This window comes from Lissotriton helveticus, chromosome 9 (assembly GCF_964261635.1).
Source record: "Lissotriton helveticus chromosome 9, aLisHel1.1, whole genome shotgun sequence".
Classification (NCBI taxonomy): Eukaryota; Metazoa; Chordata; class Amphibia; order Caudata; family Salamandridae; genus Lissotriton; species Lissotriton helveticus.
This window is the reverse complement of record NC_136070.1, coordinates 358259116-358283295: the sequence shown is the minus strand read 5'-3', so window position 1 is coordinate 358283295 and position 24180 is coordinate 358259116. Positions and strand designations below refer to the sequence as shown.

Genomic DNA, 24180 nt, shown 5'->3' with positions numbered 1-24180 from the left:
TTTGGTTTTGATGCACATCTAGATTCTGCTGCTATAAAAACACCCACTGCAGCTATGAGGTCCAGGATTCAAGATGGCATATTTGTTATGATTAATGCCTTCTGGGATTCAGAGTAGCCACACGCCATATAGAGTCCATAAATCATACCACAATATTTTCTAAGGGGGTACAAACAACTACAGTGACCCCAGGAGCAACATTGGAGCGCGGCAGAGAGCAGGAAAAAGACGCGTGGGTCCGGCACACTACTGAACCTACGCAACATCTCACCAGCCGGATAGGCACTGCGTGGGACTGCCTGAACAGAACAGTGTGGCCACGCCATAAAATAGGGCAGAGCCAAGAAACAAGAGCCTGGACAAAGCCCAAATCAGGAGAGCAAGGAGGGAAGGAAAGGCACGCACGCAAGTACTCCTACCACCGGCCCACCGACGCATAAAGCTGCCGGACCAGCTAGCACAGGGTGAGGAGCCTAGCAGAAGGGAGGGGGCTGGTCAACAAACATTCCTGGAGGCCAGGGGCGCAGCAGGAGGCGCAAACAGCGGACAAGTCCGAGGGGACGACACGGACGCAAGGCAAGCACCAGGCAGCCCGCCCAACCGCGCCGTACCCGTCCAAGAGGCCCCAAAGGGGAACGAGAAAATGGCGACACCGTCCACTTACCTCACAAACATGATGCCCTTTATCCCAAAGAGGGGAGAACCCACGATGCCGTGGGAGGACTGGAAGAGATACTTCCTGAATTACTTGGAAGCGTTGGAAGAGGAGAGCGAAGCAGAATACACCAGCCAGAGGAAAAGAAAAATTCTACTGCACAATCTGGGACCGGAGGGCTTAAGAGTGTTTGATAACTTGGTAAAAGCCACAAGAGATCCGACAGACACGGATGGCATGCGATTGAGGACTTGGACACTCACTACAGGCCAGTGGTATGTGTGGCCATAGATCAGAGCAATTTCTTCCAGAGAAAGCAGGAAAACGGCGAGACCATAGATGAATATTTTGCGGCGCTACAAAAACTAGCCCTAACCTGTAAATTTGGAAACCTGCACAACGAACTGGTGCGGGATCAGATCATCATGCATACGTCCAACACGACAATACAAGAAAAGCTGTGGGTGAATGGCAGCGCACCTCTCAAAGAAGTTTGGGCTTTGGTCAAGAAAGCTGAGCTATCTCAAAGATGTGCGCTAGCAGCCAGAAAAGAAGCAGGGAGCACACAAACTGTGTGCATCGTAATGGTGCACAACAAAGGGGACAAAGCCAAGCAACAAGGACCACCTAGATACCAATACACCAAGCGAGGGCAGCAGAACGCAAGTACGTCGCAGAAAGCAGGTGGAGAGAAACGGACAAGTTGCTATAGGTGTGAAGCGCATCACACCTAGGAAATGACAAAGTGTGTCCAGCTTTTAGAGCGAGATGCGCGTTCTGTAACGTGTTTGGTCATTATGAAAAAGTGTGCAGGCGGAAGCCCAGAGGAACGGCAGTCAAATTTATAGACCAGGGCAATCCAGAGGAGGAAGAGGCACAAGCTGAAGAGGAATACTTGGAAGAGATCTTATACATAGATGACCAAATCCTGGACGTGGAATGAAAAGGGGTCCAGCAAACCATTACTCAACATGAGCATAGGTGGCGTGAAAGTCGACATCGTAGCTGACTCCGGAGCTCCCATCACGATAGTACAGAGAAAGGTGTGGGAGGAGAAGTTCTTGAGAGAAGTCAAGGAAGAACTAAGGCCCATGGATCTGAGACCAGTCACCTACACGGGACAGAGAATACCCATGTTGGGGTACTGCCCGTTACCATTCGAATTCAGAGGACGGTGAGCAATTTGTAAGCTCTACGTGGCGGAAAAAGGACCCTCGGTGCTGGGGTGGAAAGATCAGGGCGCACTAGGAATCCAACTGAACCCTGGAGGGATAGAGAAAGTATTGGTGATGGACATGGAGGAAGGACTAGAAGGAGAAGCGTGGAAAAGAGAATACCCCCAAGTGTTCAGCGGGAGGATTGGAGAGTTGGCAAAATTCAAGCACATGATACGACTGAAGAAAGGAGCCACGCCTGTGTGCCACAAGGTCCGCAACATTCCCTTTCGCTGCAGAGAGGCTGTGCAAGAGGAGTTGGACAGATTGGAGAAAGGAGGTATAATTGAAGCAATCGAAAGTGCAGAGTGGTTGTCACCCTTGGTGGTAGCGCAAAAGCCCAACGGCAAGGTGAGGCTATGCGTAGACCTCAGGGAGCTAAACAAAAACATTCTTGTTGACAAATTCCCACTCCCACGTATCAATGAAATGCTTGCAAGGACAAAAGGTATAAAGTGGTTTTCAACGGTAGACCTGTCCTCAGCATACCATCAAGTGACGCTCACCCCAAATGCAACCACCTCACGTCCTTCATAACACGCTTTGGGTGTTATAAATTCTTGAGAATGCCATTCGGACTAGCATCTGCAGCGGCGTTGTTTCAAAAACTAATGCACCAACTTTTTAAAAATGTGGAGGGAGTTCAATACTTCCAAGATGATATTCTCATAATGGGAAAGTCAAAACCTGAGCACAATGGGAAGGTGCACACCGTTCTACAAGTGTTACTAGACAATGGCCTTACCGCTGAGTGGGTGAAATGTAAATTTGGGAAGCCATCAGTGACATATCTGGGGCATGAAATAAGCGAGAAGGGAATTGAACCAAAGAGAGAAAACATGGAAGCGATAAGGAAAGCGCTGGCCCCTGAGAAGAAGGAAGATGTCAGGTCGTTCCTCGGCATGGCGGAATTCTATAGTAAATTCATCCCAAATTTCGCCACCAAGACACATCACATGCGTCAACTATTAAAAGAGAGAAACGGATTCAAGTGGGGCGAAGAGGAACAAGAAGAGTTTGAGGCCTTGAAGAAGGAAATGAGTGAGGCCATATCACTCAAGGGTTTTGATCAAGTGGCTAAGTCCATACTCACGACGGATGCCAGCGACTGTGACCTAGGTGTGGTGTTGATGCAAAGGGGAGACAGTGGGGAAGTATCCACTATCTGTTTCGCATCCAGAACCTTGGCACTGAATGAGGAAAAGTTCAGTGTTATAGAGAAAGAAATGCTGGCGGTGGTATGGGCGATGGAACGTTTTCGACAGTTCCTATGGGGAGCTATGTTCTTGGTTCGCACAGACCACAAACCCTTGATAAAAGTACTGACGTCAAGTGATCATGCCCCTGCCACCCCAAGAATAGCCAAGATGACACTGAGACTCCTGGATTTTGTGAATGAGGTGGAGTACATACCTGGACCCAGGAACAAAGTGGCGGACTTTTTGAGGAGAGCGGCAGCCAAGGAGAAAGCGGAAGAAACCCCGGGATGGGAGGGGTACATGGTAGCGACCATGCAAGATGTGGAGCAGGTGATAAGTGAACAGGAGTGGACCGAGGCATACCAACAAGATGAAGATCTGGAAGCCATAAAAGGATACGTGACACATGGGTGGCCAGAGAAAAGGCACCTAGATGAGAAATTAAAGAAATACTGGGAGGTAAGGGACGAACTTTCCCTAGGAGAGAACCCCATGTTCCTAATGAGAGGAGACAAAGTCGTTCCTCCCAAGGTTTGGTAGGACACCTGTTGGCGATTTTACATGAGGGACACCAAGGGATAACAAGAACAAAGGCCTTGGCAAGACAAGCGTATTGGTGGCCGGCAATTGATGCCCAGGTGGAGAGGTACGTGAGGGAGTGCGACTCGTGTGCTAAAGCAGACAAAACACAGATCCTGGTGAGACCACAACTGGGCCAGTTTCCGGTACCCAGCAGCCCTTGGGAGATGGTGTCCATAGACATAATTGGTCCCATTTTGAACAGCGAAGGGGTGCAGAAATATGCCATAGTGTTCGTGGACAGGTACTTTAAGTGGCCTGAGGTGGAAGTGAGAGAATCTGTAGACACGGAAGTCGTACTGGCGTTCCTAAACGCGATCTTTGTGAAAGAAGGAATCCCCAAGATCATCACGTGTGACAATGGACCACAGTTCATCTCCGCCAAATGGGAAGCGTTCATGTCTAGAAATGGGATTGAAGTTAAACACACTCCCATATACCATCCGGCAGGAAATGGACTGGCCAAACGGTTCAACCGTGTCATAATGGGGACAATACAGGCGGCCATAAGTGATGGGCAGGATTGGGAGAAGGAACTACCCAAGATGCTGTGGGCATACCGCATCACGCCTGGTAGCACAGGCTACAGCCTGTTCAAGATTTTGAGGGGAAGAGAGCCGTTTACAAAAGACAACATAGCGTGGAGACAGATGGTGGTGCAAAGCAAATGGTCTCCGGCGATTGTAAAAAGGAACCTAGAGAGAGCACAGGAGACATATACAGAGCACTACAATAAGCGGCGGAACGAGCATCCAGTGTCTCTAGAGAAGGGAGACTGGGTGAGAGTGAAAGTAGCCACAATGAAAAGGAAAGGAGAAAGCAAATTCACACCACACCTTCAAGTCCTAGAGCCGTATGCCAGATCGGCGTTGTTAAGCGATGGGAAGGTATGGTCTCAAGACAGGATGGCGAAGTGAAACAAAATCCTGAGATGGGACAATGAAGGTGAGAGAGGACTGTAAGTGGAAGCACCGAGAAGTGAAGTTAGTGGAAGGATACAAGAGCATGTTGGAAGAAAGGAAGAGCAAGTAGAGGACACGTGGAACGAGGATGGTGGAGTCAGCGAGGAAGGAGCAACGGGAAGTGATAACACAGTGAAGGAACAAGAGGAAGGAACAAGGATAGACGGTGGTACAGTAAGTGAGATGAGCGGCTGGCCGGAGCAACAAACCTCCCCGAGGAGTTTGAGAGATGGGAAGGAAGCAGCGTGTGTGAGAACACGAGCAGGACATGCGGTGAGGATACCCAAGAAGTTCAAGAACTTTATCATGAACATTCAGTAAGACTATGGTGGTCCTGTTATCTTAAATTGTTTGATGTTTGAAAGGGGGGAGATATGTAGTGACGGTCTAGTCTTCCTACGCGAAGACTGCAACCAGAAGGGGATTCACCGGATCCGGAACGCGGCCATTTTGTGGCGCCGAGCCGGATCGAGTGTAAGCGCGCTGCTCCGGCGCTCCAAGTAATAAACCTCTTTAAAGACACTTACGGCTTCGTGTCTTTATTTAAAGCGAAGAGGGACCCTCCTACATCATCTACCTCGGGATTAACCCAGCGCAGGCGGAAGCAGTGCCCAGCTGAGATGGAGCTCAGATTCATTGTCCCGGGGCACCGTCTCCTCTCCTCTGAAAGTTGTAAGTTCATGCCAAGGGCGCCCTTGCTATTGCTGATCCCCATATTTTGCAGTTCTCTGTTGCTCGACCTCCATGTTCGTGCTATAAGCACCCACGCAAAAGGGAATGATATCCTTTGGGGTTTATTCTAGGGGGATCAAAATCTTGGGCAGAAGAGTTACGCATGTATTTTGTTTGGATTCATTGGGAGTGGCTAGGTTTTGCATATTAAGTTAAGTGCATACAACAGTAGATGGCGCTGTTGCTGCTTTCTGAGAGTGACCAATTGTGAGTTTCTCATCGGCTGAAATTAACTTTTAATGCGAGGAGTTTTAGTGGGCCGGGTGCTTAAACGCAGGTCGCTATCGAGGGCTCCATTTTCGCCTTCAGGGTGAAAAAATATGTATATCAACTCAGCAGCAGCACCACTGCTCAAAAAGTCTTTGATGTCATTTCAAATAGACTCCTTTTCATTCTTTCCGTTTCATCATGTCAGACCTGAAGCATTACCAAGATTATATACAACAAAGCCATCGTTTTTGCTTATTTATATTTTGCAACTAACAACCAATAGGGTCTAAATTTTCGCCCTCAGGGTGAAAAGAATAAATAAATCTCAACTCAGCAGCGGCACCACTGCTCAAATCCTTTGATGTAATTCCAAATACACTTGTGTTAGTTCTTTCACAGGCTCATCATTTCTGAACGGAACCATTTTCTTTTTTTTTTTTTTTTTTTTTTTTTTTTTTTTAAAAACCTTTATTTGAGCAAGCAAGAAGGTACAAGGATGGGCCTACAACCACACGGGCCAGCCGCTAAAAAGGAGTAGACACATATCATATATGCCCGCAGAGGTAACAGTCAATCAACAATGCAATACTCCACATTGTATACAGGACAAAAACAGGTTTTATGTATATAAAAGAACAAACATACAAAAAGGCGAGAGTGTATCACTGAAGGTCAGCCCAAGGGACGCAAGGGGGGGACAGCAACGGAAGTACAGTAGCAAAATTCTAAGCACTAAGGAGTTCGGAGGGGGGGGGGGGGAGGGGCGCAGAGATCAGGAAGAAGGGGGGGGGGAGCCGGAAACACCAGCTCAGTCCCTATATGAAGATTCCGAGAACGCTAGCCTAAGGAGACAGGGTAATCTCGATAGTGTCCACAAGGGGAGGAGTACAAATGTCGCCACGGTATTCATTCCATTGACCCCACACCTTCACCCATGCCCTGGGTCTGCCCCTGGCCACATAGACAGTTTTCTCACGGAACATGGACCAATCCATGTTATCCTCCCATTGCGAGAGGGCAGGGGGCCTGGAGGCCCCCCAGAGTTGCGCAATATCTCGCTTCGCAATCATATAGCCCAGGGTGGCCCATCTAGTCTGTGCCACCGAATAGTCAGTGGGCTCCCAAACATTCAAAAGACAGCGACGAGGTTCCGGACGCAAGGACATCCCTGTCACCACAGTCATCAGATCAAGCACAGCCACCCAATAAGCAGCCACCATCGGGCACTCCCAAAGAATATGCAGGAAAGTAGCACGCAAACCACATCCACGCTTACACAATCCATCGGAGGAAAAGCCCATCACCATCAGTCGCGGTCCCGTCACGTACACCCGATGAAGGATCTTCAATTGGACCAGACGGAGTCGAGCCGGGATAGCCACCTCCTTCGGGGAGGAGAGGGCCGATTGCCAATCCTCATCATCAAGTTCCAACCCATCTCCCACCCACTGTTCCCGAAGTCGGGCCAATAAGTCAGTCCGATTGTTAATCAACTTTTTATAGATCAGGGAGATAGTGCTATCAGGAAGATGTTCGTCAAGGATACGGTCTTCAAGGGGGGAAGAGTCAGGCGGAATCTCACCAGGAGCAAATACCGAAACCAAAGCGTGCCTGACCTGTAAATAACGAAAGAATTCCCGACTACTCAGGCCGTAGTCAGCCTGGAGGGCCTGAAACGGGCGTACAGAACCCTTAGAGTACACATCCCCCACCTTAGAGATCCCAATCAAGTCCCAACGGTCAAAACCCTTGGAAGACCAAAGACCGCCCAGACGTTCTGAAGCATAAAGCGGCGTCGCCAACGTCAAGCGATCCTCCCAGCCCAGGCTCACATTCGCGGCACGCCACACCGTCAAAGCAATCAAAGTAGGTCCCACAAGATGGCGCCCAGCGGAGCGAGAATAGAGCACTCTGTTAAAGTCACCTCCCGGAAGCTGAAGTTTATCCATCTCAAACGCCGGATTACGACCTGGCGAGAACATAGCGTGATTAATAGCGGACAGATGGGAAGCCCAGTAGTATCTCTTAACATCGGGGAGCGCCATGCCCCCATCATACCACGGGATGGAAAGTTTCGCGAGAGCAATGCGCGGTCGCCCATCCCAAATAAGTTGCCTCTGAAGGCTCTCAATCTCCCGAAAATAGGCCTTAGGGATAGGATCATAATAATTCTGGAGAGCGTAGAGAAACCGCGGTAGTGACATCATCTTAAACAGGGCCGCCCGACCCAGGGGAGACAAGGGAAGTTTGCGCCAACGGGCAACGTCCAAACGGAGCCTAAGCAACGGGGGAAGGAGATTACGATCAAAACGAAGGGACGGGTCCAAGGTAACAAAAACCCCCAAGTATTTGAAGCCATCCCGGACCACCTGAAGAGGAAGTCTACTCGGCAACGGAGGCAAGATACCAGATAAAACGTATACACAGGACTTAGACCAGTTGATGACGAGGCCTGAGTTAGCGCCAAAGGACGCAAGAACGTCAAATAAAACAGATAAAGACTTGCGAGGGGAAGTAAGATACAAGAGGATGTCGTCCGCATAAAGCGAGACGCGGTCTTCGAAGTCCGGGGCCCAACGAATCCCTTTAAGGGATGGTTCCCAACGGAGCCAGGCCGCCAACGGTTCAAGAGCGAGCGCAAACAACAGAGGGGACAAGGGGCAACCCTGACGGGTACCCCTGCCCAAGGAGAAGGGAGCCGACACTCTACCGTTCACTACAACTTGCGCCAGAGGTTCCGCGTACAACAGTCTAACCCAGCTAATAAACTCGCACCCGAATCCGAATTTCTCAAGAGTCGCCCATAAATAGGGCCACTCCACAGTGTCAAAGGCCATGGAGGCATCCAGGGACGCCAAAATGGCCGGTTCAGTCAAAAGCCCCGCCCTCGCCAGCATGCCGTGGAGGCGACGTAAATTCAGAGCAGTGTTTCGATGCGGGATAAAGCCAGACTGATCCGGATGGACCAAATCCCCGAGAACCGAAAGGAGACGGGTCGCCAAAAGTTTAGCCAATACCTTAGGTTCAACATTTAATAGGGATATGGGCCTATACGAGGAACAGAGGTCACGCGGTTTACCCTCTTTGGGGATGACGACGATTGTCGCCAGACGCTGATCATAAGGAAGTATGTTCCGCTCACGAGATTCTAGAAACATGGCGCGAAGATACGGCGCCACCTTATCGGGGCGCAACTTGTACAACTCAATAGGCAAACCGTTCGGGCCCAATGCTTTGCCCGAACGGAGCGAACGAACTGCAGTGGCCATCTCATCATTCGTAAAAGGGGAGTCCAAAGCAATACGGTCCAAGTCGGTGACACAGGGCAAAGTGATATCACGCAGAAGAAGGCGGGAGACGGCAACATCCCTCACAGACACGGGAGCATATACCACACGGAAATATTCCGCAAAACGATCAACAATGGCAGTCGGATCAATCACATTCTCACCACTCGCAGACTGAATCACGGGCACCACACGATTAACTCTTTCTTTCTTGTCCAACCACGCTAGGAGTTTGCCCGCCTTGTCACCCACATCGTACAATCTGCCCTGTTGCTCACGAAACATCACCTTCGCAGCGTCAGTGACCAGAGATTTATATGCAAACTGTTTTAGACCCAGGGCATGGAGTTTCTCAGGCGTGACACCAGACTCCAACTCGTCCTCCAAAGCAGAGATCTCCCCCTCAAGGTCCACCACCTCCCTCCTCCCAGCCTTCTTAGCTTCAACAATCAAGGAAAGGGCCTGTCCACGAATCACAGTTTTAAAGGCTTCCCACAGGGACACAGCCGAAGCGACCGACCCCTCGTTTTCCAGGAAATATGCATCCATGGACTTGAGCAAGAGGGTACGAGTCTCAGGGGAGGAAAGATACCAAGGGTTAATGGGAGCCACTCGGCCCGCCGCCTCTACCCCAACCTCGAAACGAAGCCAGAGCGGCGAGTGATCAGAAATACCCCTTGGCAAATGTAAAATCTCACGAACCGCCGATGATTGGGCCGCGGGCATCAGGAAATAATCCAGCCGAGACAGACTGCCATGAGCCCCAGAATGGAAGGTGTATTGGAGCTGAGTAGGATGCAACAGTCGCCAGCAGTCCACAAGGCCAAAGGTATCTAAAAACCCACCCAACCACTGCTGAGCCTGCGGGGTATCTCTAGGGGGATGGCGATCGTGAAGGCCGGAAAGCACCGAATTAAAATCACCGGCCAGAAAGAGAGTACTATCAGGGAGATCTAACAAAACACGGCCCAAATCAGTAAAAGTAGAAGCCTGCAAACCCGGGGGAACATAAACATTGAAGAGAGATAGGGTGCGGCCTTCATATCTACCCACCAAGACAGTATATCTCCCACGATCATCTTGAATCACCTCATCGATCGCCAGGGGGAGGGAGGTTCGAACAAGAATACCCACACCCCTAGATCCGGAGGTAAACCCCGAGTGCGCCACAAGGCGGTAGCCCCATCTATTCATTGCATAACAAACATTACCAATCAAATGGGTTTCTTGCATGAAAACAATGTCCGGTGACAAACGTCGTATACATTTTAAGACCACACTGCGCTTAATACGATCTCCCAGGCCATTAACGTTCCAGGAAAGAAATTTCAAACCTCTACCCCCCATCCCAGCCGCCCGAGCCAAGACCCCTCGTCCATGAGCTAGACATCAGAAACAGCAGCAAATACAGGAGCAACTCGCCTTGAAAACAACACACAGAAAAGAAAAAACTTCCCAACCCCCCTCCCCCAAACTGAAGAGAAACACCCCCCACCCTGCACCCCTGCAAAAAGCTAAAGAGCCACCCCAACCTGCAGTGTGCCTGTCGCCCAAGAACCCCTATTCTACACAAAGACCCCGGAGGAGGAAAGGTCTCCGTTCCACCCTCCCCCCGACCTCAGCAAGAACAAAAATAACAAACGAAAGACAGAATAATCACAATGTAGAGGGACGCCGGCCAACACTCCTGATAGTGTATACAAAATAAGACATAAGAGCCGAACAGTTAGATCTCCACACCACCTTCGGCACCACCCGGGTGAGCGGCGGAGTCAGTCTCAGGAGGACGATCAGGCAATGAGTCCAGCCAGTCATTAACAGCATCTGGCCGATCAAAGAAAAGGGTACGCTCATTGTATTCGACCCGAAGTCTGGTGGGAAAGAGCATGGCGTAACGTAGGCCCCGATCCCGAAGACGTTTCTTGGCACCACGAAACTCCATACGTTGTCTCTGAACCTGTTGGGAACAGTCCGGGTAAAAGTTCACCGTAGCATTCTCAAAGGCCACCGGGCCCTTCACCCGCGAGGCCTGCAGGATAGCGTCCCGGTCTCTATAATGAAAAAGCTTCGCTACAATGGGTCTCGGCGGGGCTCCCGCCTTGACTTTGCCCCCTGGAACACGATGTGCGCGTTCCACCGTGAAAAATTTTGTAAGACCAGAAGGGGCCAGATGGTTCAAGACCAGATCCTCAACCAGGAGATCCACCGAGTGGGGTTCAGGGTTCTCCGGTACACCAACCAGGCGAACATTGCAGCGACGCGCCCTATTTTCAAAATCCTCCAGGCGACGGGTCATGAAGTCGTTCCCCCGACGGAGATTTCCGATCTCTGTCTGGAGCTCCGAGACGTCCTTCGTAAGGCTAGACGATTTAATATCCAATGATTGTACCCTCTCATTCGTCTTGCCGAGATCAGCACGAATCAGATTCACCTCAATAGCCACGGTGTCAAGTTTATGGGCCAAGGCCTCGTACTGTAGGCCGATGGATTCCCTCACACCCGAGATGGCGCCCATGATATCCTGTAGGGAGGGCTCCGCCGACTCTTCCAAAACTCGTTCGGACGCTATACTGGAACCAGGCTGGGCAGCTCCGGGGGACCCCTTAGAATGGGTATAACGGTCCATGACATTCGATTGAACTGGAGCTCCGCGCAGAGGTGTTTTCGTCTTGCGCGTCTCTCTGTCCCCTCTGCCCGCCATTTTGAAGATGCGTCACAGGACAAGCCACCAGGTTCGACGGGCCCGACACCCAAAGTACAGGATCAAAAGTACACTAAAAAGGGGGCACAACTCGGGTAGAGGTCGCCAAGCCAGCAAATAGGTCACATGAAAGTCCAACAGCCGATCTGCCTCCAAGTCTCAGCCGCAATACGATATCCACACCCGTGGCCCAAGTCGGAACAGAATCGAAACCGAAACTTAGGAAGGGGGGACCCACAAGGCCAGATCTCCTGCCGTTGTTGTTCAATTGCAGGACGGCTACAGAACCGCACCCCGTCCCGGGCGCACCTCAAGGGCGGAGCCCAAAAGTTCAGAGCACCATATCTCAGGAATACGAGATCCAAATCAATTTCCGAGAAGTGCCAGGGTAATCAGCCAAACGTCCCCCACACGAATTCTTGCAAGAAATCAGGATTCAGCCAGGATAAAATGCCGGGAGCGGCGAGGGTCCGGAGAGCGCTGTGCTCAAGCGGCCATCTCGGATGCCCGCCAAGCTCCTCCCCCGGAACCATTTTCAATTGTATATATTGTATTCAACAAAGCCATAGTTGTTGCTTATTTATCTTATGAAACTAACAACCATTGGTAAAGCCAATAGTCCTGACTTGTTGCAGGTATAATTTTACTTGTTGTATCTGATATATCTGGATGCAATGACAAAAGCAAAATACCAGTAGGGTGGCACACTTTGCTAAGCACAGATTTTTAGCTTACATGTTTTTAAGCCATGCACTTAATTTCATTGGCTATGGCCCTTTGAGAGAGCACCAGTTTTTCCATCCTACTTAAAGCCCTCTAAACAAGCTATCCATGTCAGGTATTTATATATATCACCATAGTTTGATCTAAAAATCTATTTTAGGTACTGTTGCGTGTCTGTTTATAGTAGGGAAATGCTGCTATTTAATAAGTAGTAGAAGTGATGCTTTTTTCAGAAGTGTATAAGGATTTTTATTTTTACTAATGGCATAGTTCACATTTTGCTTCTTTTCAGCGTCCTTACTGTCCCCTACATTATTTATTTACGTTTATTCAGAGCCCAGATTTGGAGCTATTTTTTTAGCAATCATTATATTGCACTTATCAAGCAGGATGTAGCCCTCCGTTAAGAATCTGGGGTATCTCTACGTACAATGTCAGCATCTTTCCCGATACACCCCCAATCTCCCTTTGAAGGAGATCAGGGGATCCCATGGGTGGGCTCAGAGCGTGGTATGAGTTACTTGACTATCCTTTGGAAATGTTATACCTCAAACCTATCCACATGATTGTTTCACAATGCATCATTCTCTCAATCTTTGTTACAGTTTATTTAAATAAATTATTTTGTAAATTCCATGCATTGTGTCTCTTCTCATGGTACAATTTGTCCACCAAAGTCTCCACCATGCCATGTCCTGCCCAAGTTAGCCCCACGCCAAATCTCCCCACTCGAGTCTCCCCATCCACACGCCTCTCCTCCCATGGTCATATGTGCAGCCCCCAGTAAGTACTCAGCCCCTGAGGAAATGTTTGTGAGTTCCCATGATATAGACAGTCCTGGGAATCTCGATCAATAGGCCCTCCGGGCCAACCATCCTATACAAGGTAAAATGATGAGGAGCTGTTGGAATTGGTACTTTTCGGTTGGCTGAGGTGGTGCCCAAGGCAGGCAGAACCTACCAATCCAGTCAGAATTAGGTGATTACACTCGCTGAAGGGATCCATGTTAAAATATCGATGTGAAAAATAGAGATAAAAAAAAATCGATGTGAAAATATCGATAACAAAAATATCAACTTCCTATACATAAACAGAGAAGTACAATAATATCGACACAAAAATATCGATGTAAAAAATATAGAAGTAAAAAATATTGACTTAAAAAAATTACATAACTTAAAAAAAATATTTAAATAATATTAATATTATTAACAAAATAAATTTAATTTAATTTATATTTTAACTAATTATAACTAATAAACCTAATTTAATAAATATAAACACAAAAAAATGCATATATTTACTTACATGCATTTTATTACCTATTATCTTTATTTTAATTTATAAACTTTTTAAATTATATAAAAATAAAATATACACATATATAAATTATTTAAAATTAAACAAAATATTCTATATTTAATTAACACATTTAACTAATAAAAAAACAACATACATTTAATAACAAAATAAACACAATAGTAGTGGAAACGTTGGATAGCGAGGAGGTAAAAATTACTATTCTCACTCCAGTGGGTGCAACAGTAGGTAAAGCGCTGGATAGCGTAGGTATAAAATTACTATTCCAAATCGACTGAGTGCAACAGTAGAGAAAGCGCTGGGTAGCGTAGGGGTAAAAATTACTATTCTCACTCCAGTGAGTGCAACAGTAGGGAAAACTCTAGATAGCGTAGTCTTAAAAATTACTATTCCCACTCCAGTAAGTGCAACAGTAGGGAAAGGACTGGATAGCAGAGGGGTAAAAATTACTATTCCCACTCCAGTGAGTGCAGCAGTAGGAAAAGTGTTGGATAGTCTAAGGGTAAAAATGACTTTTCCCACTCAGTGAGTGCAACAGTAGGGAAAGGGTTGGATAGCGTAGGGGTAAAAACTACTATTCTCACTCTAGTGAGTGCATCAGTAGGGAAAGCGTTAGTTAGTGTAGGGGTAAAAATGACTATTCCCACTTGTGAGTGCAACTGTAGAGAAAGCGCTGGATAGCATAGTGTTAAAAATTACTATTCCCACTCCAATGAGTGCAACAGTAGGGAAAGTGCTGGATCCCACAACAATAAAAATCAAAAACATCAACTTTTTAAATAAATGTAATTTCCAATATTAACATAATTAATATATATAATGAAATATATTATTAACAAAGATAATAAAAAATATTACTTACACATTGATGAACACTATACTATCCACAACACACACCTAAAATCAATTTATACACGTTTGGTAATTAATCAATAAAAAATTATTTACTTACCACCCTTCACACCATTTACACATATAAACACCACAACACACATCTAAAATTAATTACACAATTACAATTATAAATTAATAATGAATTAATGGAAATGAATGTATTAATATTTAATAATAAATCAATTAAAAATTAATTACTTACCAACCTTCACACCATGTACACATATAAACACCACAACACACACCTAAAAGTAATTAAACAATTAACATAATTAAGTATTAATTGATTAATTTAAATTAATTAACTACTAATTATTAACTATTATTAATTAATCAATTATCACATTGATTATTCTATACATTTTATATAATTAAATTACTTCCCACCCTATTCCCCCCTATAAACCCACAACTGGCTACGGAACTAAAAACGGAAAAATATATATATATTAACTACTATAAATTATAATTTAAATCTATATAATTAAATTACTTCTCACCCTATTCCCCTATAAACCCACAACCCGCTACGGAACTAAAAACACAAAATTAACCTTAAAATAAATTAATAACGACTACAATTTTAAACCATATAATAAAATGACAAACAATTCTCATTAAAACCACAAAAATACATAACATTATTAATCGATTTTTTGTCAACTATATTTTTGTAAACGATATTTAATAAATCAATATTTTTTAAATCAATATTAATTAGTCGTTAGTTGATATTCTTAGCCACGATATTTCTGTTGTCAATATTTCTTCTCCACAATACTTTTGCAGTGATATTTAGGTCCCTCGATATTTCTACGTCAATATTACTGCTCTGCACCCACTGCATAACCTGCGCTCACCCTTGAAAAGCTTGGCACTGAGCAGTCAGGCTCATCACAGAGGCAATGTATGAAGCATTGGCACAGCACTCTCACACAATACACTGAGCGTCACAAAAGAGACTTTAGACGTGTATGTAAATAAAGATTGTATTCAACAAACATTAATATAACATGAACATCATGTATTTATGAGCATAAATCACACTTGGAAATATTACTAGCAGTACTAGGCCCAACAGTGTAAAAATGAAGTCAGTGCACCCTTGGGAAAATCCTATTTTACCCCAGCACAAGTATAACCTGCGCTCACCCTTGAAAAGCTTGGCACTGAGCAGTCAGGCTTATCACAGAGGCTATGTGTGAAGCATTGGCACAGCACTCTCACACAATACACTGAGCGTCACAAAAGAGACTTTACACGTGTATGTAAATAAAGATTGTATTCAACAAACATTAATATAACATGAACATCATGTATTAATGAGCATAAATCACACTTGGAAATATTACTAGCAGTACTAGGCCCAACAGTGTAAAAATGAAGTCAGTGCATCCTTGGGAAAATCCTATTTTACCCCAGCACCCGTATGTGGTGTGATATGTTGTCAGAACTGGGCTCACCCTGGCAAAAAAAACAATTCAAATCCACATACTTCTGGTGTGCACCCCAGGTCACAACGATATCCAGAATGTGTACACATAGGAATTTATAACACCTTTCAGCAGCACCGTAGGCCAAGGTTGCACACGTAAAACTAATGTCAAAATGGAGTATTCATTAGGTAATGAAACAAACAAGTACAAAAACACTGCTGCACATTGCAACTATTAGCTGGCTGGTCTCATGAAGCACGCTCTCCCTGCATTGTAATGCAGTACAAAGGATATCGCGAAGCCCATATGAGCACACTCACACACACACGTACTCAGCACAGTAACGCGGTGCATATTATATCTAGCTGGTCATTTGATAAATGAATGCAGACCCATGTCACAATCCATCCCACACCACCCAGTTACCCTTCACTACTCCACCCTCAGGTTAGAGTAAAAAAAACACCACATACTAGACTGGTTTAAAGCTGTAGTCAAACTTAGTAAGGAACCCAGGGGAATACGCTGGAGTAACTATCTGGTTAACCAGGTAACAGTCGACCAATGTGGGGTGTTGGTCACTACTCGGGAAGTTAACCTACTTTTGGTAGAACAGAAACGGGCTAGAGGCTGTCCGAGTTCAATCAAGAGGTCCCTCAATTCGCCTTTCGACACCAACATAGTTCTGCAAAGCACAAGGGGGTCTGGCAGTCTCTCGACCCACATCTGATTGCTCTCGGAAGTGTTCCTCAGCCCAGTCACTTACTCTCACCACCCACAGTGGGAATGTGTCCAGAGTCCTAAGGCCACATAAGGAGAATTAGCAAACCTCATGAGGAAAAAAAACAGAAGTTTAGGGAAACACTACCTCAAAAGTATAAGGTCCAACAAGTGTGAAGAAAATGTCAAATAGAAGGTAAAAAGGATTAAATTCCTGTGACACATCCAAGAAAGGAAGTCAGTAAGACAGTGCATCTTACAGAGACTACTCCTCTCTGGAATGCATAAAGGACGAAGTACAAGTCATCCAGCCCTTGGGATACTGGTGAATTAAGCCTAGTAGCTCTTGTAACAGTGCTACTGTAGCTTGGAAGTGGTGACAACCCCTTAACCCTATGGTTGGTCTGTGCAGAGGAGAGAAAGAGACTTTTAAGAGAAATCAGAGTGAGGTGAGGTATGAGTTGGCTTGATTTATGGCATTGGGTGGGCGGGTCAGGTAGTGAATACACTTTCAACTCATGATTATTCAGCAATGTGTAGGAAAACGTCCTACCTAGGGTCAATAGCGGCTGGTAGGGATTTGGGGTGGCGGGGGAAGATAAAGAAAAGAAAACTTCCCTCCTCACTTCTCTCCGTGTCGTGCCTCGTCGTCGCTCTGCTCCAGACGGAAGAGGAATCAGTTAGGCTCCCCTGACCAATCAAAATGCTGCAATGCAGCATTGTGATTAGTCTGAGCGCCGAAAGGGCGGCACTCAGATGGGGAATGGGGGCCTTGGCATGTTCTCCATGCAGAATGTAATGCAGCCTGTATGAAGAACGTGCAAAGTGTGCACAACTATTTGGCCGGCCCAAGAGGGCCGTGCACTTTACAGAGTGCCACCACTCCTTCCCCTGCGCTGAGAGCAGTGTAGGACCGCCCACAAAGATGCAGGAACAAATAAAATGATAATAACATCCAGTTATCATTTTATTTTTCCTTTGTTTCCACTGCTATAAGCTGTGGGGCGACGCTCCTCCGCCGAGCTGCCACTTCCTTGGGTGCAGTTCTAGTGGGTAATGGAATGCAAAGTGGGTTACAGGGGATGTGTGGCACATGGTTTCGGATTTATTACTCCGTTAATGTTTTCATGTACATGGTGATAAATGGTAAGTCTGTCTAAATAAGGAGGTGGGATGGTGTATAATCAACGTTCCACAAACTGACAGGTGTTCTGCCCAGTTGCTATGGATGCTACCAACTTATCAATTATCTATGGAATAACAGTGCCAGTCCTGAAGCGGAGCTCGCAGCAGTGGTGCTGGAACAATTTTCAGCATAGGGCTGTAGCCATCAATGTTACACCACTGAAGGCATAGGGATTTTGAAAAATCGAAACATCACACCAAAGAACAATTGTAGCAAATTAGCCACCTCCATCTCCAGCAGGAGAGCGGTAAGGGTGTACGTAATGCACTGTCATTTTCCATCAAAATGCCATTAAATTAGCAGAGACATCAGGTGTATTGGTTAAAATATATATACATAGTGCACAAACGATAATGTTTGAAGAAATCAGACATCCATAAATATTAATCATTTCTACATGACCAAGTAAATTGTCTTCTTTTTTCTATTCTCATAAACTATTTGTTTCCATAACTATCCAAAATTACAAACAATGTGCCTCGTTTGTGCTTTCCTAACTGCTTGTATATTTTTTAATATTTGTACAGTTAATTTATAGGTATTTACATATTGTTCTGTTAGAAGAAAAGTGACATCCTATAGCTCTTCACACTCCCTGATCCCAGCAAGATTGTCACATAGTTCAATTTACAACTGTTCTCTCACTTTGCAGTACGAGAAAGAAAAGCAAGTAAACAGCAATGTCCAAGCTAAAAGAATATGAGCACTTTGCCATTGAAATACCCAGACATTTGACCTCTGTCTTTGAAGGCACAGCAAAAATGACCAGATAAAAAAAATTTAAAGACACCTTTATTGGACATTCACCTTTTGAACTAGAGCATGGCTATTTGGGAGGTAGGGGTGGAGTGCTGCCGCACCCGCTCACAGCTACATCAAGCGCCAATGAGTCCCAGCCTTGTTGACCAACTAAACATGGAAGCAAATGACCATTCAAATGAATTGGATACAACATTTGCGAAATTAATGTCATGATTAGTGAAGCTGCACCCTTCCCATGGAAAAACAGTCTACTCCACTGTCTGGTTCTCTTCAACATTGCTTTGGAGAGGAGTGATGTAACAAAACAAGTCAATGCTCCCCAACTAAACATTGCTCACAGAGCTTTTGGTGCTGCAATTAAAATATTTGGTTGAAATAGCAAACTACTTGACTGTGCGGGCCCGTTGTTGACCCTTCCAACCTGTAGCTGACATGAAAAATTGATGGGTGGTCTTGACAAATCCACCAGCACATTACCCACATTGAGTCAGTGTAGCATCTATTCTGGACCCTACAGCGTCCGATAAAAATATACCATTACTTTCCATAAAATATTAGCATAACTACACCAACTTACACGTAGGGTGCATATTAAAAAGGAAACATTGACAACCTGGTATGTGGCATGTGAGAGAGCACAGAGAAAATTCCCACCACATAGTAAAAATACATAATTAGCTCGTACCTGTTGGAGACGAAGAAGTAGTTGCAGCAACGGCAGTTGAAATATTTTTGACCAATACTGTCTTACTGTCTCTACCTAAAACAAAGATCAATGACAGTAATGAATCATGTCTTCACAGGTGGTCCGGATCAATTCTTTGAAAGCATGAATAGCTAAAGTGCAAAATCATTCTGTAAATATTAAAAAAAACGAGAATATTAAAAAAAAAAACATTGCGCACACCATAAGGAGAATAGTTTCTTTTGTGCCAGCGTGTCACATTTCTGAAAAAATATTCCGGATTCTAGAAGTATGGAAGTATCACTTCTTCCTGACAAGTAATGGGATGCCGACCATTGTTTTCGACCACAGAAACAGAATATTTTTCAATGCAAGAGAGCATCTTTTGGAAGAACATTTTGAAAATTTTATTATATCAATATGGTTAATCGATATATTAAAATACCTGTATTGTCTCATCTCTGGAGTCCAGCAGCCACATTCAATGAATGAAAGCTCTAGTGTTGGATTTGACCAAGAAGTCTGGTCAAAATATCCGGTCTGCATGTCAATCATTTATAGTGCATCAGAGACAGTTGAAGACGGTCCAGGTACCACCATTGTCTAGGTCAATCTGGTGCTACTAGAATCATCTTTGTTTCTGACTTCTGTAGTTTCACTATTACCATTGATAAACGTGTGTTCGGCGGAAAGGCTTAGACACATTTTGATGACCAGCTGATCAAAGAGCATTGCCCACTGACCTCAGTTCTGGTGCCCTGGGACCACAGGCTCAGCATTCCGTCCATCAATTGTGTGTCTTTTGCTTTCTCGCAGTAAGTGCGCCGGGTATGCCCAGACGTGGGTCCCGTGCTCTCCATGCCACTGTAGTCAAGTCATCCTGGCTGATGAGGGCTGAAAGCCTGAAATCGGTCCTAGGATGCTTGTCTCCAGTTCAGGGAGGACTTGACCTGGCAGTTCAGGCTGGACTGTTCCCATTGGGCGCAGGGTCAAGACTGATTTGCATATGGCTGGGTCCTAACTGGAATGGCATGTGAGCAAAGGAACGATGGATTTAGGCCCAGATGTTTATACTAGGGTGAATGTATGACATTGTTCTGCATTCTGTCCATCAATTGTTCTTCCTCTAAAGACAGGAGCAGTGATTCCCTCATGTACCTTTCAACTTTATAAGATCACGAAAATGAGGAAATATTTTATCTGTGAAGCCATTATCTAGCTAATAATGGCATTAGTGATGTCTCACATTGACTATGCGAATTCCCTCTATTTAGGATTGCCAAAAGGATTGGATCAGAGGCTGCAGACAGTACAATACCAGCCAGCTAGGCTGGTCTTCCGTCAGCCAAGATAATGCATACTAAGCCCTTAATGAGAAAGCTGCCCTGGCTCCCAGTTGCCCAGCAGTCCCTCTGCAAAACCGGTTGTATTATTTTTAAATGACTTAATGGGGAAAGGCCATTTTTCTGTCTTCCAAAGTTCGAAGCTCCATCCCAAAAAGCTATCTCAGACAAGCCCACCACATCTTGTTAGCTATTCTTAACTTAAAACAAGCATTGGCATAGCCAATAGGTCTCGCCTATGAGACCTTATAAGTGTTTAGCAAGAGATATTGACTTTGCCTATTTCTTTAAGCTGTGCTGTACAGAAGTCTGTAGCATCCTGAAAAGTTATAATAAAGAATTGTCAGAAGCATTTTTGTTACCTTATATATGACAAAGAAAGCATTATGTACAACTGAACAACCATATTAAAAAAGTATTAACACTAAATAATGTCCTGAGTTTTTTTTTGTCCATTCAATGCCGGCAACTTCTATCTGCCTGTCCCAATTGTTGCTTGTTATGTTTTTTTCGTTATGGAGGGGCATAAATAACAGGAGGGTGAAGGTTGGGAAATAGTACCTGTATACCAGTCAGTGAGAGAGTCCGTCAGTTAGTCAGTCAGTGATAGAGTCAGTTAGTTAGTCAGTCAGTGAGAGAGAGTGAGTCAGTCAGAGACTCAGTCAGGGAGAGAGTCAGTCATTCAGTGAGAGAGAATGAGAGAGGCTGGTACTATCTAAAGAAAACCTACATGAAAATGAACCCTTGCCAGCAGCAAGCACTTACGACCACACTTGACCTTGAAGGTCAAAATAAATAAAATGAACCAAGCCCCAGGAAATTACCCAAAATGGGAACCCAGTTGGAATAATTTTCCACAAGCCATTTGAGCCAACATCTAATCTGATCTGACTGTGTTGGACTTGGCCATTTTTGCAGGGTCATCCCTGAACTTTTTGCCTTCCTCCTGGTATTCTTTCTGACCTGGTGTTGGTGGATTTAGGACTTTGGGCACTTTATCACTGCTGTCCAGTGTATAGTGCATGTGCTCTCTAAGGTAAACATGGTAAGATTGGTCTACTCCTGTTTAGCAGATTTAACTTACCTATCAGTCCCTTGTAAAGTGGTATCTCATATATCCAGTAGTTTTTCAAACCTGTCTCAGTTTACTGCCGCTGTGACTTGGCACATACAGTGGCTGCCACATCTGTGACTCCACTTTTACTACATATCCGTTACCCCAAAGGTAGGCCCTAGCTAGCCTTATGGGCAGGGTGCACTGTAGGTAAAAGGTAGGACAAGTGCCTTAACTGTGTGGTATGTCCTGGTAGTGACAAACAGCCATTTTGGGTTCTCACTATTGTGAGGCTGCCCTCTCACAGGAATGCATTGGGGATTCCCTGATAAGTGTTTCAGTGGTAATTCCTGATGAGGAGCAGCGTGATCAACTTTGGTATGTTTGGAACAGTGGTAATAAATGCTGTGTGATGGTGTTGGCAGATTTATTATCACTATTTTAGAAATGCCACTTTTAGACATTGGCATTTCTGTGTGCTATGTGTATTTGTGCCTGCCTGTTCTGTATTGAATGTCTGGCTCTAAGTGACAGAGACTGGGGAGGTGCAGTGTCTCTAGAGGGGCAGGGTGAGTCAGAAGTAGGCTGAATGGACCTGATCTGCATTTGGAGTGTTGAGAGGAGTAGCCCCTGACCCAGAATAGGTCTGTGCCTGCCTTTTACAATGCAGGCTCAGCCCCCCTGTGGTGTGTCTGGGGCCAGAGCCTACACTAACAATGAGGGTGCTTGTGCACTGTGAAGAAATGTTTGAGTGCCCCTCAGAACTGGTTTGGACCGGGCCCAGAGCCCTGTGTCAGGGGGAGAACAAAGAAGACATGTACCATAAATATTGGGGCTGTGACCCCAGAAAGGAGAGGAACTTTGGGTGCCGGCCTGGAGCCGAAGGACTGCTGGGCGAGGAGGAACCGTCTTGGGACCCGTGGGTCCCTACGTGTTGGCCTGCCAGTGCCCAGCTTGGCCCCTCTAGACTTGGGACTTAACACCCATTCTCATTGTCCCCTGGAGCCCGAGGAGGGGGGCTCCGAATTTGCAGCTGGTAGGCTCGGTCGTACTGTGGCAGTAGAGCCACAGACCGGAAAGCCAGGTGGCTGTTGCCTGGATGAGGGGGGCTCCATGTGGTGATGATGAGAGCCCAGTGGAATTTCCAGAGCTCCAGACAGAGGGCTCCAACTTTGGCCGTGAGGAAGGCGGGACGGGCACTTTGTGCCACATTTCCCTGAGCCCGAGAAGAGGGCTCCCGCTCCACTCACTCCAAGCGTACAAAACCATAAGGCAGGCAAGGAGAGACTGACCTGAGGCGTGGCCGAGCGTGAGGAACAGTGCCAGAGCAGGAAGTCAGGCAAGCTTGTGCCTGAGTGTGGACGGGGCTTCGGTGGGCCAAGGAGAGCCCCGCGCATTGGCCAGAGGGAGACAGAGCCTCGCAGGCTCACCCGACGCTGAGGAGGGACCAGAGTCTTGCGGCGTCTCTGCAATGACGTCCCCCGGATTGGCCCAGTGGAAAAGTGAAGTCCCGTTGAGTGGAGCATTGAAGGCACATTGTTGGTGCCTGTCTGTGCTTACAGGTACACCGCCAGATCGCGGGTAGCTGCAACAACAAAAGAGAAGCCACAGTGAGTGGGGCTGGCCAGGCACACTGTTGGTGTCGGTTTCTTACAGCTGCGCTGCCAGATTGCGGGCAGCTTCAACAACGGGGACATTTATTTTACCTAAGAGTGACCAGGGTGAGTTGCACCCTTACCCCCATTAGAGTACGGGCCAGTGGAGGCCTCGTGATAGGAGAGCCTTGATAGTTGGACAAGGGCATTACAAGAGGGGCCCAGAGGAAAGAGAGTTGGTCTGGGGATCATCTGGTGTTCTGGTGGGGCGTAAGGCCCTAAGGTGATGTGTGCACCTTACTAGTGTTCCTGTGGTGAACTGCTAATTTAGGATGTATTCCTAATGTGATTTATGCATAATGTGTTTATGCTAAGTGCCTTTACTAGTAGTTACTGGTTGTGTTTATCTTTCACTACTTGTGTGATTCTAATGGTGATGACAGGGGCCCGATTGGCCCTGGAATGTATATAATCCCCTGTAAAGTAATACCTTGTGTCAGGTGGCACAGTGTACATATGTGATTAAGTTATAATGTGTTTATGAGTAATACAATGACTATTTTTTTATATAACCTTGTGTGGAGTTTCTTTTGTGGTGTGCCTAGTGTGTCACTGCTGTGTGTGTGTGTGTTGCGCAAACGGTTTACACGCTACCTCTGGGATAGGCTTGACTGCTCGTGCCAAGCTACCAAGGGGGTGAGCAGGGGTTATCTTCAGTGTGTAAGTTCCTTGCCCTGATTAGAGTGGTGTGGTTTCTGCCTGGCTTAAGCGCTTGCCCTAGTGCCCTAACCAACCAAATATCCAATTTCTAACAGACTGTTAGGCAGACAAGGGTATGTATATATATATGTATATATATGTATATATATATATATATATATATATATATATATATATATATATATATATATATATATATATAT

The 24180-nt window shown here is 45.9% G+C and overlaps 1 protein-coding gene across 4 annotated transcripts in view; it reads right to left on the bottom strand.

The window, feature by feature from the left end:
* PPP4R4 (protein phosphatase 4 regulatory subunit 4) overlaps positions 1 to 24180 on the bottom strand; it is a 1921930-nt gene that overhangs the window by 328827 nt on the left and 1568923 nt on the right. For all 4 annotated transcript variants that reach the window (XR_013600947.1, XM_078660096.1, XM_078660097.1 and 1 more), the window contains exon 22: positions 19266 to 19340. Coding sequence is in view for 3 of the 4 variants with exons in the window: in XM_078660096.1 (XP_078516222.1) it covers positions 19266 to 19340 (75 nt within the window). In the remaining variant the exon portion in view is untranslated. The remainder of the gene's footprint in view (positions 1 to 19265; positions 19341 to 24180) is intronic.